We start from the raw sequence: 21,288 nt of genomic DNA on the forward strand, positions 1-21,288 counted from the left end.
ACATCACAGGTATATTAAGGCCAAGTTAATTTACATCACAGGTATATTAAGGCCAAGTTAATTTACATCACAGATATATTAAGGCCAAGTTAATTTACATCACATGTATATTAAGGGCAAGTTAATTTACGTTACAGTTATATTAAGGCCAAGTTAATTTACATCACATGTATATTAAGGCCAAGTTAATTTACATCACAGTTATACTAAGGCCAAGATAATTTACATCACAGATATATTAAGGTCGAGTTAATTTACATCACAGTTATACTAAGGCCAAGTTAATTTACATCACAGTTATATTAAGGCCAAGTTCATTTACATCGCAGGTATATTAAGGTCAAGTTAATTTACATCGCAGGTATATTAACGCCAAGTTAATTTAAGCCGCAGATATGTTAAGGCCGAGTTACTTTACATCCCAGGTATATTAAGGCCAAGTGAATTTAGATCACAGATATATTAAGGCAAAGTTAATTTACATCACAGGTATATTAAGGCCAAGTTAATTTACATCACAGGTATATTAAGGCCAAGTTAATTTACATCACAGATATATTAAGGCCAAGTTAATTGACATCACATGTATATTAAGGCCAAGTTAATTTACATCACATTTATATTAAGGCCAAGTTAATTTACATCACATGTATATTAAGGGAAAGGTAATTTACATCACAGTTATACTAAGGCCAAGATAATTTACATCACAGATATATTAAGGTCGAGTTAATTTACATCACAGGTATATTAAGGCCAAGTTAATTTAAGCCGCAGATATATTAAGGCAAAGTTAATTTACATCACAGGTATATTAAGGCCAAGTTAATTTACTTCACAGGTATATTAAGGCCAAGTTAATTTACATCACAGATATATTAAGGCCAAGTTAATTGACATCACATGTATATTAAGGCCAAGTTAATTTACATCACATTTATATTAAGGCCAAGTTAATTTACATCACATGTACACTACCGTTCAAAAGTTTGGGATCACATTGAAATGTCCATATTTTTGAAGGAAAAGCACTGTACTTTTCAATGAAGATAACTTTAAACTAGTCTTAACTTTAAAGAAATACACTCTATACATTGCTAATGTGGTAAATGACTATTCTAGCTGCAAATGTCTGGTTTTTGGTGCAATATCTACATAGGTGTATAGAGGCCCATTTCAAGCAACTATCACTCCAGTGTTCTAATGGTACAATGTGTTTGCTCATTGGCTCAGAAGGCTAATTGATGATTAGAAAACCCTTGTGCAATCATGTTCACACATCTGAAAACAGTTTAGCTCGTTACAGAAGCTACAAAACTGACCTTCCTTTGAGCAGATTGAGTTTCTGGAGCATCACATTTGTGGGGTCAATTAAACGCTCAAAATGGCCAGAAAAAGAGAACTTTCATCTGAAACTCGACAGTCTATTCTTGTTCTTAGAAATGAAGGCTATTCCATGCGAGAAATTGCTAAGAAATTGAAGATTTCCTACACCGGTGTGTACTACTCCCTTCAGAGGACAGCACAAACAGGCTCTAACCAGAGTAGAAAAAGAAGTGGGAGGCCGCGTTGCACAACTGAGCAAGAAGATAAGTACATTAGAGTCTCTAGTTTGAGAAACAGACGCCTCACAGGTCCCCAACTGGCATCTTCATTAAATAGTACCCGCAAAACACCAGTGTCAACATCTACAGTGAAGAGGCGGCTGCGGGATTCTGGGCTTCAGGGCAGAGTGGCAAAGAAAAAGCCATATCTGAGACTGACCAATAAAAGAAAAAGATTAAGATGGGCAAAAGAACACAGACATTGGACAGAGGAAGACTGGAAAAAAGTGTTGTGGACGGATGAATCCAAGTTTGAGGTGTTTGGATCACAAAGAAGAACGTTTGTGAGACGCAGAACAAATGAAAAGATGCTGGAAGAATGCCTGACGCCATCTGTTAAGCATGGTGGAGGTAATGTGATGGTCTGGGGTTGCTTTGGTGCTGGTAAGGTGGGAGATTTGTACAGGGTAAAAGGGATTCTGAATAAGGAAGGCTATCACTCCATTTTGCAACGCCATGCCATACCCAGTGGACAGCGCTTGATTGGAGCCAATTTCATCCTACAACAGGACAATGACCCTAAACACACCTCCAAATTGTGCAAGAACTATTTAGAGCAGAAGCAGGCAGCTGGTATTCTATCGGTAATGGAGTGGCCAGCGCAGTCACCAGATCTGAACCCCATTGAGCTGTTGTGGGAGCAGCTTGACCGTATGGTACGCAAGAAGTGCCCATCCAACCAATCCAACTTGTGGGAGCTGCTTCTGGAAGCGTGGGGTGCAATTTCTCCAGATTACCTCAACAAATTAACAGCTAGAATGCCAAAGGTCTGCAATGCTGTAATTGCTGCAAATGGAGGATTCTTTGACGAAAGCAAAGTTTGATGAAAAAAAAATCTTATTTCAAATACAAATCATTATTTCTAACCTTGTCAATGTCTTGACTCTATTTTCTATTCATTTCACAACATATGGTGGTGAATAAGTGTGACTTTTCATGGAAAACACAAAATTGTTTGGGTGATCCCAAACTTTTGAACGGTAGTGTATATTAAGGGCAAGGTAATTTACATCACAGTTATACTAAGGCCAAGATAATTTACATCACAGATATATTAAGGTTGAGTTAATTTACATCACAGGTATATTAAGGCCAAGTTAATTTACATCACAGATATATTAAGGCCAAGTTAATTTAAGCCGCAGATATATTAAGGCAAAGTTAATTTACATCACAGGTTTTTAAGGCCTAGTTAAGTTACCCAACACATATAGTCAGGCCAAGTTTATTTAGTTCACATTTATATGAAGGCCGAGTTGCTTTACATAACATTTATATTAAGGCCAAGTTAATTTACAACACATGTATATTAAGGCCAAGTTAATTTACATCACAGGTATATTAAAGCCGAGTTAATTTACAGCACAGGTTTTTAAGGCCAAGTTAATTTACATCACAGATATATTAAGGCCAAGTTAATTTACACCAAAGGTATATTAAGGGCAAGTTAATTTACATCACCGATATATTCAGGCCAAGTTAATTTACTAATCAGGTATATTAAGGCCAAGTTAATTTCCATCACAGGTATATTAAGGCTAAGTTAAATTACATCAGAGGTATATTAAGGCCAAGTTATATGTAATAATTACTGTCTATTGGCCACCAAAATCTAAACATGGCTTTCTTGGTGAATTTTGGGAGCTATTGTCTATGGTTTCCACTGATTATGATTATTCCATCATCCTGGGTGATTTGAATATTCCGTGTTGACAATCAAACAGACCCCGATGCTAGAGACCTAATTGGCTTACATGGAGCATTTGCTTTCACTCAGCATGTTTCCGGACCCACACACAATAAGGGGCATACTCTAGACTTAGCCATATCAAAATGACTTAATATTACTGTACCCCGTGTCATGGATGTTGCTATCTCTGATCACTGTTGTATATTTTTTTGATGTGTCAGCTCTTCCTGTACAACAGAAGAGCACTCGAATGCTCAAAAAACGCCTCATGATAATAACACAATTGAAACCTTCCAGAAAACCGTAAATGAGTTGTCGCCGTTCATATCATCACAAACTGAGGATCTTGTGAACGACTTCAACTCAAAAATACGGAATATCTTTGACAACATTGCACCTGTTAAAACTAAAAACATAGAAAAACAAAAAGCCCCTGGAGAAATGGAGTGGTTGTTAGGCCGCTTAAGAGAGACTGTCGCCAAGCAGAACGACAGTGGAGAAAGACTAAACTTCAGGTTCACCATGAAATCTACAAGGACAGACTGAACAAGTACTGCAAAAAAAATTAAACAGCCAGACAGTCTGCTACCTCTAAAATCATTAATGAAAATATTAACAATAGTAAAGTGCTTTTCTCCACTATCGACCGACTTATTAATCCACCATCTCCAAACCCATCAGAGATGCTGTCCACTCAAACATGTGAGCAATTCGCTACATTCTTCAATAACACAATTACTGCCATTAGACAGAACATTAGTGCCTCAAGATCCAGTAATGAACCTACCCTCCAGTTCTCCAGAAATATCACTGGCGCCATGTCTCACTTTGACCCTCTAGACCTTAAAAGTCTAGACAATATTGTTAGGCGGCTCAGGTCATCCACCTGATGCTTGGATCCTCCTCTCCCTACCACATTGTTTAAAACAGTTTTTAATTGCTAGAAATGATTAACTACTCTCTTCAGGCAGGTATATTTTCTGCAGCACTTAAGACAGCTGTCGTTAAGCCACTTCTGAAGAAGAGTAATCTTGATGCGACAGTTATTGCCAACTCCAGGCCCATCTCCAACTTACCATTCCTCAGCAAAATCCTTGAAAAAACAGTTTATTCTCAAGTTAATAACTATTTAATATCTAACAACCTTCTAGGCATTTGTCAATCAGGTTTTCGATCTCACCATAGCACAGAAACAGCACTTATCAAAGTTGTGAATGATCTGCATATGAACACAGATTCTAATAAATTGTCTGTTCTTGTGCTCCTGGATCTTTCGACACTGTTGATCATGATATTTTGCTAGAGAGATTAGAAAAATGGGTCGGCCTTTCTGGCCCGGTTCTCAACTGGTTTAGAACATATCTTCAGGACAGGCAGTTCTTTGTGTCTATTGGAGACTTTTCCTCGGACAAAGTGGGTATAATGTGTGGGATACCCCAAGGTTCGATTCTTGGACCACTACTATTCAATCTCTATATGCTGCCACTTGCACATGTTATACAGAAACACAAAATAAATTACCTTAATTATGCAGAAGATTCACAACTGTACATATTCCTATCTTCTGATGACCTAGCTCCGATATGTTCCCTAATTCAGTGTATTGACGATATTACTTATCGATGTCAGATAACTTTTTACAACTGAACAAAGACAAGACAGAGATACTTATTTGTGGTGCAAAGATTCAGAGACAGAGAATTGTAGCCCATCTCAGCTCTTTGTCTCTGGAGTGCAAAGGTGAAGCTAGAAATCTTGGTGTAATCATGGACAGTGATCTAAATTTTAAGAGCCACATCATCAATCATCTCACAAGATCAGCCTTCTACCATCTTAAAAACATTTCAAAACTAAGTGGCTTCCTATCAATATCAGACTGTGAGAAATTAATCCATGCTGTTATAACAAGTAGACTAGACTACTGCAATGGACTATTCACCGGCCTCCCAAAATCAGTTGTGCACCAACTACAATTAATTCAAAATGCGACAGCACGTGTTCTCACCATAACTAAAAAGTATGAGCACATTACACCTGTTCTTAGACCTCTGCATTGGCTCCCCGTTAAAACTAGAATTGATTTTAAAATTCTTTTAATTGTACACAAAGCGCTAAATAGCCTTGCACCACACTATATAAAAGACATGTTAATTCCCTATAAACCAACAAGAACTCTCAGGTCCAGTGGCAGTGGTCTTTTAACCATCCCTCGTGCAGGTCTAGAGCAGGGGAGGCTGCATTTTCTATTTACGCCCCTAGTAGATGGAATACCCTGCCTGAGGACCTGAGAGAGGCCCCCACACTGGACACCCTGCCTGAGGACCTGAGAGCGGCCCCCACACTGGACACCCTGCCTGAGGACCTGAGAGAGGCCCCCACACTATACACCCTGCCTGAGGACCTGAGAGAGGCCCCCACACTGGACACATTTAAAAGCAGGTTAAAAACCTTACTTTTTAAAACAACCTACAGCTAAATTCATAGTGCATGTGTGTGTTTTTTAAATTTAGCTATTTTTACATATTCTGCTCTGTTGTTACTTTTAATTAATCAGTGTTTATGGCACTTTTATTCATTTTACTAACTCAGCTTTAAACTTGTTTGTACTTTTCTAAAATTTGCCTGTACTTTTATTTATTTATTTTTGTAGGGGGGGGGTTTATTGATTTCATTGTTTTATTGTGTGAAGCACTTTGTGTTACATTTGTTTGTATGAAAAGTGCTATACAAATAAAATCTGATTGATTGATTGATTGATTGATTGATTGATTGATTGATTGACTGACTGATTGATTGAAGGTAATTTACATCACAGTCATATAAAGGCCAAGTTAATTTACGCCACAGGTATATTAAGGCCAAGTTCATTTACATCACATGTATATTAAGGCCAAGTTCATTTACATCACACTAATATTAAGGGCAAGATAGTTTACATCACAGGTATATTAAGGGCAAGATAGTTTACATCACAGGTATATTAAGGCCAAGTTAATTTACATCACACTAATATTAAGGGCAAGATAGTTGACATCACAGGTATATTAAGGCCAAGTTAATTTACATCACAGTTATATTAAGGTTGAGTTATTTTACATTACATGTTTTTAGGGCCAAGTTAATTTACATCAGAGGTATACTAAGGCCAAGTTAATTTACATCACAGGTATATTAAGGCCAAGTTAATTTACATCACAGGTATAGAAAGGGAAAGTTAATTTACACCACATGTATATTAAGGCCAAGTTAATTTAGCCAATTCTGGTTTTCTCTAGTACCGTATGAAGGGGAAGAGAAAGGGATGTTGGAGTTTCTTTAAGACCTATCTAACCCTGCTGAATTTGTTTTAAATATTAATTTGTGCAACTGTATAACCATGAGATGAAAATGTGATGCATAAGTCATCATACACAAAATATAATATACACTATAGACAATACTACGGAAAACACCTTGTGCATACTATAATATTGTCACACATTTTCACAATTACACATGCACAAGTGCATTTGCACACATACAAACCAGCCTTGACTGGTTATGGTATTAGCCATATAAATAGAAGCAAATATCTTCTTTAAAAGGAAATTTGCTAAATGTTGACTGTTATTACTTTAGCACGTCAGTTATTACATTACTGAAAACTAAAAAAATGTCCTTCCTGTTAATACAATAAAACCCAGGGGGAAAAAACATGTTAGCAGGAGGTCACTTCTACTACAACGAGAAATGTATTACCCTATTGTATTAATAATGTATTACATTAGTATGATTATAGCGCTGTCTGCACTTTATTACATGAATGGTTTATTGTATTAGTGGGGGGTTATTACCTTAACATTCCATCCACTCTGTCAGCCTTGTTTCTGTTCAGTCCGCCCCTGGCTGAACAGTTGACAATGTCATGTGAAGGGTGATGTGATTGGCTGACCAGTTGATGATGTCATGTGAAGGGTGATTGGCTGAAAAGCTGATGATGTCATGTGAAGGATGATGTGATTGGCTGAACAGCTGATGATGTCATGTGAAGGATGATGTGATTGGCTGAACAGCTGATGATATCATGTAAAGGGTGATATGATTGGCTGAACAGCTGATGTCATGTGAAGGATGATGTTATTGGCTGAACAGCTGATGATGTCATGTGAAGGATGATGTGATTGGCTGAACAGCCGATGATGTCAAGTGAAGGATGATGTGATTGGTTAAAATGAAAGTCCTTTTGAAAATGAAATGAGAATGCAAGCCAAATTCACATGCGATTTGTTTTTCAGAAACACAGACTCAAAACTGAAAAAAGGTAACGATATTATTTGCTTGCTTTAATTTGAAATTAGAAATATATTTGTGCAATTGTTTTTCTCAGCTACAAACTGATTTGTATTTTTGTCTCGGAAAAGATATTTGTGATTTACTGCACTTGTTTGTAAGACATGATGGACATATATATCATGTTCTTTCTATTTAGAGACAAATCTGACTCCTCTTAAAGATGACTACATTAATGCTTGCAAACAGAAATTACACAAGTATTGATCTGAACATATGTGCATCATTAAATGGATAAAGATAGACAGACATGCATTCCCACAGACCTGCAGCGTCAAACTAACACGAGGACAGACACTTGCAGAGATATTGATACAGTGAAAAAATGGGGCACAGATAACAAAAAAAAAAGAAAGTGAAAATAACTCAAGGATTGTAATGTAAGTCTGGGATTTATCTGTTTTAACTGCGTTTCATTGTGTCTTATGCATGCTCAATAATCCAGGTAAGAAAATCAAGGAAGGTTGAATCAGTTCATCTGGATACAATGTTTACTGACATATACGTGCCATCACCTATCTAAGTGACCCCTTCAGTCTCACCTGACTGCAGGTGTCCCCACCCTTATAAACAATACAGTGACTGCAGGCACCTTCACCCTCATAAACAATACAGTGACTGCAGGTACCCCCACCCTTATAAACAATACAGTGACTGCAGGTACCCCCACCCTTATAAACAATACAGTGACTGCAGGTACCCCCACCCTTATAAACAATAGTGACTGCAGGTACCCCCACCCTTATAAACAACACAGTGACTGCAGGTACCTTCACCCTCCCAAACAATACAATGACTGCAGGTACCCCCACCCTTATAAACAATACAGTGACTGCAGGTACCCCCACCCTTATAAACAATACAGTGACTGCAGGTACCTTCACCCTCACAAACAATACAGTGACTGCAGGTACCCCCACCCTTATAAACAATACAGTGACTGCAGGTACCCCCACCCTTATAAACAATACAGTGACTGCAGGTGTCCCCACCCCTATAAACAATACAGTGACTGCAGGTACCCCCACCTTTATAAACAATATAGTGGTATAACGACCCAAACCAAGGATCAGTTTCATATGCAAATATGGGAGTGACCATTAACTAGGGTTACAATGACCATGTGTACTATTCACATGTGTACTACTACTAATGTGACTTGTACATTGGGGAAACTAAACAGATGCTGGCCAAGAGGATGGCACAGCACAGGAGAGCTAACATGTCAGACCAGGACTCCACAGTCTACACCATCTACAGGCCAGGACTCCACAGTCTACATCATCTACAGACCAGTGGCCACTCTTTCAAGTATGAGGATGTGCACATCCTTGACAGGGAGGAATGCTGGTTTGAACGGGGAGTCAAAGAGGCCATCTATGTGAAAAGGGAACGACCATCCCTGAACCGGGGGTGGGGGGGCCTAACAGTACATCTGTCACCATCTTACAATGCTGTGATGGCAACTATTCCCCAATCCTCTGTGAATAGTACACATGGCTACTGTAACTCTAGTTAATGGCCACACCCATATTTGCATATGAAACTGGTTGTTGGTTTGGGTCGTTATGCCACTGTATTGTTTATAAGGGTGGGGTACCTGCAGCCACTGTATTGTTTATAAGGGTGGGGACACCTGCAGTCACGGTATTGTTTATAAGGGTGGGGAACCTGCAGTCACTGTATTGTTTATAAGGGTGGAGACACCTGCAGTCACTGTATTGTTTATAAGGGTGGAGACACCTGCAGTCACTGTATTGTTTATAAGGGTGGAGACACCTGCAGTCACTGTACTCTATAAGGGTGGGGAACCTGCAGTCACTGTATTGTTTATAGGAGTGGGGTACCTGCAGTCACTGTATTGTTTATAGGGGTGGAGACACCTGCAGTCACTGTATTGTTTATAAGGGTGGAGACACCTGCAGTCACTGTATTGTTTATAAGGGTGGAGACACCTGCAGTCACTGTATTGTTTATAAGGGTGGAGACACCTGCAGTCACTGTATTGTTTATAAGGGTGGAGACACCTGCAGTCACTGTATTGTTTATAAGGGTGGAGACACCTGCAGTCACTGTACTCTTTATAAGGGTGGGGAACCTGCAGTCACTGTATTGTTTATAGGGGTGGGGTACCTGCAGTCACTGTATTGTTTATAGGGGTGGGGTACCTGCAGTCACTGTATTGTTTATAGGGGTGGGGTACCTGCAGTCACTGTATTGTTTATAGGGGTGGGGTACCTGCAGTCAGGTGAGACTGAAGAGGTCACTTAGATGAGTGATGACATGTATCTGTCAATAAACGTTGTGTCCAGATGAACTGATTCAACCTTCTTTACGTTTCATTGTGTGTTGTACGCTATCTGAATTGAAATGTATGTGAAATCTGATATGAGAAAAAGACAAACCTTTTGTGACTGGTAATAAGGGTCCAGCTCCTCCACTGGGATGTTAAAAAGCTCAGGTGAAGGATCTCCGTAGATGAAGGGAACAGGCTTCCCAGCCTCCAGGTCATTGGCAGGCTGAGGAAGGTCCTCCTCTGAAATCTGACAACCAATCAGAAGGCCTAATTATGTGATTGACAAGCCACACTAACACAAAAAGAATAACTACTCAAGAATAAGAATTACTTTGAACCAAGTGGGTAAGAGGGGCCTGTAAAGTGAAGACAAAATATATCTGAAGTTGTCTAGCATTCATTTCCACTACAGATTTTAACCTCACCCATACCACTGAAAATGAACAGAGCACAGGATAAACTAGCAAGTCAAAACATATCAAATGAATTATTCCCTCAAGTGTTATGTCATTTCAACTAGTTCTCTTCATGTTAACACCTCCCCAGTATTTACATCTTCATACATGTTATTTGATTATATTCTGAAATGCAGTTGAGTTCATTGACAGCTTTACTTGCAGCAGCAGGAACATGCCCCCCAGCAAGAGGAGGCATGGTCATCATGAATATGGAAAGGCATACTGTGCCGCCTCCCATCTCTACTGCGCAGACTCTGATTCCAATTTTCATCTACTGAACTAACGATGTGAATATGGTGGTGACCAAAATGGCAATGCTTTGGCTTTAAAATGGCATTATGAGAGTGAATGGTATAACGTGGCGGCACAGTGGCGCAGTGGTTAGCGCGGTCGCCTCACAGCAAGAAGGTTCTGGGTTCAAGCCCCGGGGTAGTCCAACGTTACGGGTCATCCCAGGTCGTCCTCTGTGTGGAGTTTGCATGTTCTCCCCGTGTCTGCGGGGGATTCTCCTGGGTGCTCCAGTTTTCTCCCACAGTCCAAAGACATGTAGGTCAGGTGACTCGGCCGTACTAAATTGCCCCTAGGTGTGAATGTGTGTGTATGTCGTCCCTGTGCGATGGCCCGGCGCCCTGTCCAGGATGTCTCCCTGCCTGCCGCCCAGTGACTGCTGGGATAGGCTCCAGCACTCCTGCAACCCTGAAAGCAGGATAAGCGGTTCGGATAATGGCGGATAATGGATGGTGTAACATCGTCTGCTTATATTAAGTCAGTGGTTTGAACAATAAGTCTTCACTCAATGACCAGACAAGTAGAAACCCAGTTCCTGCAGAAGTTCAGCCTCCTTTGCCATTTAATGTGTCATTGCATAATCGGGTGCAAGCAACAGCAATTCCAATTCCACACTTGCTTTGCTTGTGAACAGATTACTGAGAATGGATTTAAGCGGGTTTAACATGGCAGCCAAGAATACAGGTTTGAGCATTGCCAAGAGTTGCTGAACTCCTGGCAATGCTCTAAGCTGCTGAGGGAGCCAGTGGAGGTCCTTAAGCACAGGAGTGATATGGTGGTAGGAGGTGGTGGATTTGAGGAGGTGGGTGGCAGACTTCTGGAAATGCAGAAGTCTGTTTAGAAGGTTGTCAGGAGGTCCGAATAAGAGGGCATTGTAGTAGTCCAGGTGTGAGGTAATAAAAGCATGGGTAAGTCGCTCAGCATCACTGAAGTTAAGGAAAGGGTGAATTCGGGCAATGTTCGTCAGGTGGAAAAAAGAGAGTCGGGGGGTTTTGAAAGAGAGGGTGGTGTCAAATAGGACGGCCAGGTTTTTGTCATGGGAGGAAGGAGGGACCTTAGCATCCTCCATGATCAATCAGAAGTTGGTAGCTTTTTTGGAGAGTGACTCGGAGCTGATCAACACAACCCCTGTCTTGTCACAGTTGAGCTTGAGGAAGCTGCCGTGCATTCGGGACTGTATTTGGTGAGGACAGGTGTTGAGTGAGTCCAGAACAGACAAGAATAACAACAACAACAACAATAGTAAAAATAAAAGTAATAGTAATAATAATAAAAATAATTAAAACAACAACAACAACAATAATAATAACCTACTACTACTACTACTACTACTTTCGGCTGCTCCCATTAGGGATCGCCACAGTGGATCATCCATTTCCATTTCTTCCCATAATAATAATGATAATAATACACCTCATTTACATAACATGCAAATACAGAACAGCAGGGGGCCAAGGACGGTGTTTTGGGGAACTCAATGGATTACAGTGGATTCAAGATTCAAGATCCTTTATTACTACGTCTCATTATACAAGTACAAGAAAGTAACACTTGTGTTTTGGCTCCTCAACACTGCAGTAACAATAGCAATAAAATAACAACGACACCAAAAAGCAGTAATAATAATAAATAGTGTGTGGTCGGTTTATGTAAGGTGCTGTGTGTGTGTGTGTGTGTGTGTGTTTGTGTGTGTGTGTGTGTGTGTGTGTGTGTGTGTGTGAGTGTGTGTGTGTGTGTGTGTGTAGGCTCTGCCTTAATAAATGTGCATATGTGTGTGTAGTTTGCATATTTGTGTGTTTGTGCATGCCAAGCTACTTCTGTGTGTGTGTGTGTGTGTGTGTGTGTGTGCGTGTGAGTATGTGTGTGTGTGTGTGTGTGTGTGTGTGTGTGTGTGTGTGTGTGTGTGTGTGTGTGTGTGTGTGTGTGTGTGTGTGTGTGTGTGTGTAAACTGTTGAGCCACTGAAGACCATAGGTCAGTATCATCAGTCCGGCAACAGGCTTAGTGTCTCTGATGTTCTTTGTTCAAAAGCCTGGTTGCTTGGTGGAAGAAGCTCTTCTGGAGCCTACTGGTCTGGGCTTTGAGGCTGCGGTACCGCTTGCCTGATGGTAGCAGCTGGAACAGTCCATAGTTGGGGTTGCTGGGGTCTTTGATAATCCTACGGGCTTTGCTGACACATCGTCTGTTATATAGTATGTCCTGGATGGAGGGAAACTCGCATCCACTGATGTCCTGGGCCGTCCGCACCACCCTCTGCAGTGTTTTGCGTTTTTGGGCAGTCCAGTTCCCATGCCAGGCAGTGATGCATCCAGTCAGGATGCTCTCGGTTGTGCCTCTGTAGAAGGCCCGTAGAATCTTGGGCCCCATGCCGAACTTCTTCAGTCGCCTGAGGTGAAAGAGGTGTTGCTGTGCCTTTTTTACCACATAGGTGGTGTGTTCATCCCAGGTGAGGTCCTCGGTAATGTGGACACCGAGGAACTTGAAGCTCTTGATGACCCTCTATACAGCAGTTCTGTTGATGGTGATGGGGTCCAGCCTCCCCCCTCTCTTCTTGTAGTCCATAACAGGCTCCTTGTTTTTTTTTCGACATTGAGAGAGAGCTTATCCTGGCACCACTTTTAGATTGTTGTCCTTTCTCCTGTATGCTGTCTAATCATCGTCGGTGATCAGGCCCATCACCGTCGTGTTGTCAGCAAAGTTTATCACCAAGTTGAAGCTATGTGTGGCCACACAGTCATGGGTGTACAGGAAGTAGAAGCGGGGACTCAGGACGCAGCCCTGGGGGGCTCCTGTGTTGAAGGTCAGAGGGGTACAGGTGTTGGAGCCCATCCTCACCACCTGGCGTCGGTTAGACAGGAAGTTCAGGATCCAGCTTCACAGGCTGGGGTTGAGTCCTAAGTCTCTGAGCTTGGTGTAGAGTCTGGAGGGGCTATGATGTTGAATGCTGAGCTGTAGTCTACAAATAGCATTCTCACACAGAAGTTCCTTTTCTCCACGTGGGTGAAGGCAGTATGGAGTGTAGTGGCTATTGCGTCATCGGTGGATCTGTTTTGTCGGTAAGCAAATTGGTGGAGGTCAAGGGTGGGCGGTAACATGCTACAGATTAGTGCCTTAACAAGCTTTTCAAAGCATTTACTCACTATTCGAGTGAGAGCAACAGGACGCCAATCATTCAAACATGTTACCCTGGTCTTTTTTGGCACCAGTACAATGACTGATGATTTAAAGCAGGAGGGACAACATACAGGGAAAGGGAGAGATTGAAAATATCCGTGAAGACACCCGCCAACTGTGCTGTACACGCTCTGATCACCCGGCCTGGGCTTTGCGGGTGTTCACACCCATGAATGACCTGCGCACATCGGACTTGGTGATGGCCAGCGCATTGTCCATATCAGCATCGGTGGTATTCTCCCAGGTGGTTGGTGTCAAAAACCTCAAACTGAACAAAAAACTATCAAGCTCATCCGGGAGGGAGGCAGCAGCGTTGGCTAAGCTGCTATTGTGTGTAATCCTTGCCACATGCTACGTGAGTCTTCAGCACTCAATTGTTCCTCAATTTTCTTGCTGTATTCTCTTTTTGGCTGCTTTGATCGCTTTCCTGAGATCATAGAAGGCTTCTTCTTTTCTGCTTCGTCTCCCGTGGCGAAGGTGGTGTCTCGTGCCGCAAGAGCAGACCGAACGTAACTGTTTATCCATGGTTTCTGGTTTGGATACACCCGGACTGTTTTAGTGTGCACCAGGTCCTCGATGCACTTCCGGATGAATCCAGTAACTGCTTCCGTGTACTTGTCAATGTTGCCATCCAATGATTCATGGAACATGTCCCAGTCTACTCGATCAAAACAGTCCTGTAAAAGTCCTGTAATATGGCATCCGATTGGTCAGACCAGCAACGTATCGTCCTCACGGTGGGTGCTGCTTGCTTTGACTTCTGCCTAGAAGCAGGATGGAGGAGTGATCCGATTTGCCGAACGGTGGGCGGAAGAGGGGTTTGTAGGCATTGCGTAAAGGAGAATAGCAGTGACCGAGTAAGTGATCTCCCCGTGTGTTAACATTGATATGCTTTAAGTAGTTTGGTAATACTTTCTGCAGTGACACTGTTGAAATCCCCAACCACGATGAAAGCAGCCTTCAGGGGCATATTTTCTGCATTGTTGATTATTCTGTACAGTTCCTTGAGTGCCAGGTCTGAGTTGGCATCAGGCGGGATGTACACAGCTATCATAACCACAGCTGTGAACTCTGGGCAGCCAAAATGGCCAACACAGGAGCAAGAGATATTCCAGGTCCGGGGAACAGAAATACTTGAGAGAATGTATGGAGTGGGTGGACTAGGGGGTCATGGTAGCAGCAAGCTAAGTATGGCACTCCTGACATCCCTGTCCCCAGCAACGCCCTCCAGCACCTCCTAGGGGATCCCAAGGCGTTCCCAAGCCAGATTGGACATGTAGTCCCTCCAGTGAGTTCTGGGTCTACCCCGGGGTATCCTCTCATTTGGATGTGCCCGGAAAACCTCCAAAGGAAGGCGCCCAGGAGGCATCCTAATCAGATGCCCGAACCACCTCAACTGGCTCCTTTCGATGCAAAGGAGCAGCGGCTCTACTCCGAGCTCCCTCTGGATATCCAAGCTCCTCACCCTATCTCTAAAGCTGAGCCCAGACACCCTACAGAGGAAACTCAGCCGCTTGTATCTGCGATCTCATCCTTTCGGTCACTACCCAAAGCTGATGACCATAGGTGAGGGTTGGAACAAAGATTCACTGGTAAATTGAGAGCTTTGCCTTTCGGCTCAGCTACCTCTTCACCACAACAGGCCGGTACAATGTCCGCATTACAGCTGATGCTGCGCCAATCCGCCTGTCAATCTCCCGCTTCATGAACAAGACCCCGAGATACTCGAACTCCTTCATTTGAGGCAACAACTCATCCCAACCCGGAGGGAGCGATCCACCATTTTCCGGTAGAGAACCATGGCCTCAGACTTGGAGGTGCTGACTCTCATCCCGGCCATTTCACACTCAGCTGCAAATCGCCCCAGTGCGCACTGGAGGTCGCGTTCTGATGAAGCCAAACAAACCACATTGTCTGCGAAGAGCAGAGAGGCAATTCTGAGGTTCTCAAAACGGACACACTCCTCACCTTGGCTGCACCTTGAGATCCTGTCCATGAATATCACAAACAGAATCGGAGACAAGGGACAACCTTGGTGGAGTCCGACACCCACCGCATATTTGTTTGACTTTGTGCCGAGAATGCGGACACAGCTCTCACTTTGGTTATACAAGGACCAGATGGCCTATAGTTAGCAACTGCCCTGGTAGCCCATACTCCCGCAGTACCCCCCACAGAGTGCTCTGGGATACACGGTCGTAAGCCTTCTCCAAGTCCACAAAACATACTATGTAGACTGGCTGGTCAAACTCCCATGCCTCCCTCAGCACTTCCACAAGGGTAAAGAGTTGGTCCGCTATTCCACGGCCAAGGACGGAATCCGCATTGTTCCTCCTGTATCCGAGGTTCGACAGTCGGTCAAAGCCTCCTTTCCAACACCCCAGAGTAGAATTTCCCAGGGAGGCTGAGCAGTGTGATGCCCTGATAATTGAAGCACACCCTTCGGCCCCAGGGGAGGATAGCAGGGAACAAAACTCATTGGCTTCAGAGGAGTTGTTGAAGTCAATGTGAAAATTAAAATCTCCAAGGACCAGTAGGGCAGGACAGAGGGGGGAGAGGGAGGTGATGAGCTCAGCAAACTTAGTGAAGAAGAGGGGTTTAGGCTGCCGGTAGGGTTAGGGTTAGGGGTAGAGAGGACTCAATCAGGTATTCAAAGGAAGCTAGGATTTAAATTTCTTATTCTGCCTGTACATGATAGCAAGCCCCCCCACCAAGAGTGGGGGAAGGCTCATCAATCTAAATAGAGAAGAAGAGAGACTTTATTTGTCTTATAGCTATACACCAATCAGCCAAAACATTAAAACTGGTGACAGGTGAAGTGAATAACATTGAATATCTCATTACATTGGCACCTGTCAAGGACTGAGCGGCAAGAGAACAGTCAGTTCTTGAAGTTGATGTGTTGGAAGCAGGAAAAATGGGCAAGTGTAAGGATCAGAGCGACTTTGACAAGGGCCAAATTGTGATGGCTAGACGACTGGGTCAGAGCATCTCCAAGATAGCACATCTTGTGGGGCGTTCCTGGTATGCGGTGCTCAGTACTTACTAAAAGTGATCCAAGGAAGGACAACTGGTGAACCAACAACAGGGTCATGGGTGCCCAAGGCTCATTGATACATATGGGAAACAAACGCTAGCCCATCTGAGCCGATCTCACAGAAGAGCTACTGTAGTTCAAATTGCTCAAAAAAGATAATTCTGGCTATGATAGACAGGTGTCAGAACACATAGCGCATCACAGATTTGTGCATATGGAGCTGCATAGCCGCAGACCGGTCAGAGTGCCCTTGATGACCCCTGTCCACCGTTGAAAGCAACTACAATGGGCATGTGAGTGTCAGAAATGGACCTTGGAGCAATGGAAGAAGGTGGCCTGATCTGATGAATCACGTTTTAATTTACATCATATGGACGGCCAGATGCATGTGTTTCATTTACCTGAGGAAGTGATGGCTGCAGGATGCACTGTGGGAAGACAACAAGCTGGCGGAGGCAGTGTGATGCAATGCTTTGCTGGGAAACCTTGGGTGCTGGCATTCATGTGGCTGTTACTTTGACATGTAACACCTACCTAAACATTGTTGCAGACAAGGTACACCCCTTCATGGTAAGGGTATTCCCTGATGTTAGTGGCCTCAAGAGGTTTTTTTTCCCCTCAACCTTTTTCTCCCCAATTGTATCCGGCCAATTACCCCACTCTTCTGAGCTGTCCTGGCTGCTGCTCCACCCCCTCTGCCAATCCAGGGAGGACTACAGACTACCACATCCCTCCTCCAATATATGTGGAGTCGCCAGCCATTTCTTTTTACCTGACAGTGAGGAGTTTCACCAGGGGGACATAGTGCGTGGGAGGATCACGCCATTCCCCCTAGTTCCCCCTCCCGAACAGGCGACCCGACCAACCAGACGAGGCGCTAGTGCAGTGACCAGTGCACATACCCACAATCTGGCTTCCCGCCCACAGACATGGCAAATTGTGTCTGTAGGGATGCCCAACCAAGCCGGAGGCAACACGGGGTTTGAACTGGTGATCCCCGTGTTGGTAGGCAACGGGATAGACCACCACGCCACCCAGATGCTCCTCAAGTGGTTTTAATGTTTTGGCTGATTGGTGTACACTAGAACACACACACAAGGAGTGGTGGCTGTTCTTTTCTGTATTTTTCCCATCCCACTGTCCTTCCTCCAGGGGCAGCCAAGAGCAGTGGGCAGCCCTTTCCTTCAGCTGCCCAGGGACCAATCAAGGTGGACATCCACCTGAATGCATGTTCTCCCCATGCTCAACTGGAGAACATGCAAACTCCACAAAGAAAGGTCTCTAGTCTAGAGATAACCCACATAAGCATGGGGAGAACATGCAGAATATACACAGACACAAACTCTCTTATTGCGAACACCGCCCCAGAGGGAATCGAACCTTGAACCTTACTGCTGTGAAGGAGCAGTGCAAGCACTGCACCACCGTGCTGCACAAATATATCCAGGGGGTGGAGCTTCATTGAATGAGTAGTAGTTATTCAGTCTCTGCCATGTCTCAGTGAAACACATGAGGTTAATGTTGTTGTCACGTATAAAGTCAATAAGAGTGCCTTGTTGTTAACGGACTGGGTGTTCAGCAGGGCAGCTTTGGTAATGGTGTTTACACGCACAGGTGAGTGAAGCAGGGAAGGTGTTCTGGAGGATGGACACAAATTAGCCAGTGTTTTAACACTGGCACGGTGATAGTAAGAGCAGATGGAATGGATGTGATTGGCAATGGGTGCGTTGTACTTAAACAGCCTCCCATGACCCCAATGAGTGTAGACGGCAAGCTGTTTGATGTCAGCAGAGAATAACGTTTACTATGAGTGGAGCGAGTTTAATGTTGTTCTTGTTTAAATTGAGTAGCACAGAGACAGAGTACCTGATCATCACTGATGGCAGGGGAAAAGTCAGGGGATCGGGAATTAACTGTTCCGAGATCCACTTTGGAAGAAAATGGACAGTAAAATCCACAGAATAGGGGAAAGTGATTTCAAGAAGGAGTGGAGAGACGCTCGGGGAAAAAATGGAATAGAAGGTCCAGTCATACAGACCTGAGGCACAGAAGGGCTTGTGGCTGTATTATGCAGATCAGTGAGATTGTGTTCACTTGTTAGGGTGGAAAATAGCTCACTAAGTCCAATGGGGCCAGTTGCACTGTGCAGGGCAGGGAATGAAAGCCACAGCAAGAGGGAACAGACAAATCAGCAGATGGTTCTGAGGATGGACACAGCAATGGACTTGTAATCCTTATGGTGGTGTTGCTGGGAAGTAATTGGCTAGCCGGGACCCCGGCATTAACAGCTCTGACAGTCTGTCACAACTGCAGCTCCAGTGTTGACACCTCCGACAGTGGCAGGTTGACAGGTAATGAACTAATGTAAGCTAACTCTACTGCTGAGTTAACTTTAGCTAGCTAGCTGCTTGCAGAGAAACAAGCGATCATGGTATTTGATTTAGATAAATGTCAAACAAACAGAATGTATGACCATTATAACAAAGGATAAAGCGATCAGCAGGAGAAAATGGATTAAACAATACTACGTAAGACAAAACATATTCTCTGGTAACCATGGTAGACTCAGGGTGTGGCATAAACATGAGGCAACTGATCCATCATGTATGGTTACAATTGTACAGGCCTTTGGGGGAGGTGTAATGGTTTGGGGAGTATTCAGCTGGCATACAATGTGTCCATTAATACCTGTAGAGACTATCTGACAGGAAGCAGCATGTGAAGCTGAGGAAACACATCTTTGACTCCTGGACCATCACCACCGGTTCCCCTCAAGGCTGTGTCCTTTCCTCTGTACTCTTCTTCCTGTATATGAACAGCTGCACCTCCAGTTACCAGTCAGTCAAACTCCTGAAGTTTGCTGATGACCCCACCCTTATTGGGCCCTTGTCTCTGGTGGGGATGAGTCTGCCTGCAGGTGGGGACTTTACCATCTAGTGTCCTTGTGCAGACAAAATAACTTGGAGCTCAATGCTCTAAACAGTTGAGATGGTTGTGGACTTCAGAAATTACCCAGCCCCACCCACCCCCATCAGTCTGTGTGGCTCTCCAATCAACACTGTGGAATCCTCCCGCTTCCTGAGCAGAATAATCACCTAGGACTTCAAGTCGGAGCTGAATATCAGCTCCCTCACCAAGAAGGCACAGCAGATGATGTACTTCCTGTGGCAGCTGAAGAAGTTCAACCTGCCAAAGCCAATGATGGCGCATTTTTACACTGCCATCATTGAGTCCATCCTCACCTCCTCCATCACTATCTGCTGCCACTGCCAAGGACAAGCAGACTGCAGTGTATAATTTGCTCTGCTGAGACGGTGATTGGCTGCAACCTGCCATCCCTCCATGACCTGTACATCTCCTGGGCACAGAGGTGAAGAGAGCAGATCACAGCTGACCCTTCCCATCCAGGCCATGGTCACTTCAAATCACTCCCCTCTTGCAAGAGGCTAAGGTCTATAAAAACTCAAACCTCATGCCACAAGGACAGCTTCACCCTACAGCAGTAGGCCTTTCTAACAAGACCACAGACACTCACAGATCTTGACACTGCAGCCCTCCCACCCCCAACCCCCTTCTATCTTCCCTGCTGTGCTCTCTGTATATGGACTCCTTACATAAAACCTGCACTACCCTGTAAATAACTCTTATTCTGTAACTAATTTCTTTAAATTTTTATTTATCTTTTTGAAACTATAGCTCCTGCTACCCAGTGCTGGGCATCAGGGGCTGTCACGTGGTCTCTCATGTTTCAACTCTGAACGGGTGGTGATTGCACCTTACTTTTATCTTTATTTTTATCTTGCGTACATATATATTTTTAATTTATTGTTCTTTTTAACTTTTATCGTCACTATTTACTGTTAATCTTTCCCTCTTGCACAAACATACCAAGACAAATTCCTTGTATGTTCTTATATTTGGCAATAAATACGATGCTGATTCTGATTCTGAAATACCATGACCACCACAAGAAAGTTTACCTCTATGTTTTTCTCTTTCCTTTGCTGCCGCTCCCTCTCCTCCTCGTCAAGGCGATGTTGGATCTTTTCCAGAGAAGCGGGTGTGAAACGTCTGAAGACTTCCATACCAGCAGGAGGCAGCAGAGATGCCATCCTGACATCCTGTGGGGCTTCACGCACAGCACTCTTACCGTGTATTGATTTCCTGGAGACAGAGCATTTGTGAGGGGGTGATTAAATAGATGGGTAGGACAGGTTAAAAAAAACAGTCATCTATGGGAGGACACAGAACAGAAAGCCTGATTTTAAGTTCTTGGATTTAAGTTGCCCGTACGACAGTCAAATGAAATGAAAAAAATGTATTTTCATTCTTGTTGCCTCTTTTATCTGCACATAAGTTACATCTAACAAACACGATAGTTTAGAAATTCTCCCCAAAAAACATCATTTTATTT

General features: G+C 43.4%; 1 protein-coding gene across 1 annotated transcript in view; it reads right to left on the reverse strand.

Annotated features, from left to right (window-relative positions):
• The window catches only part of LOC130119126 (sodium channel protein type 4 subunit alpha B-like), a 256,811-nt gene extending 235,825 nt beyond the window's left edge, over nucleotides 1-20,986 (reverse strand). The window contains exons 1-2 of the mRNA XM_056287542.1: nucleotides 20,855-20,986; nucleotides 10,029-10,166 (exon numbers count right to left, since the gene is read on the reverse strand). Coding sequence (XP_056143517.1) covers nucleotides 10,029-10,166; nucleotides 20,855-20,986 — 270 coding nt within the window. The remainder of the gene's footprint in view (nucleotides 1-10,028; nucleotides 10,167-20,854) is intronic.
• Between the last annotated feature and the right edge of the window lie 302 nt (nucleotides 20,987-21,288).

This window comes from Lampris incognitus, chromosome 10, assembly GCF_029633865.1.
Source record: "Lampris incognitus isolate fLamInc1 chromosome 10, fLamInc1.hap2, whole genome shotgun sequence".
Lineage (NCBI taxonomy): Eukaryota > Metazoa > Chordata > Actinopteri > Lampriformes > Lampridae > Lampris > Lampris incognitus.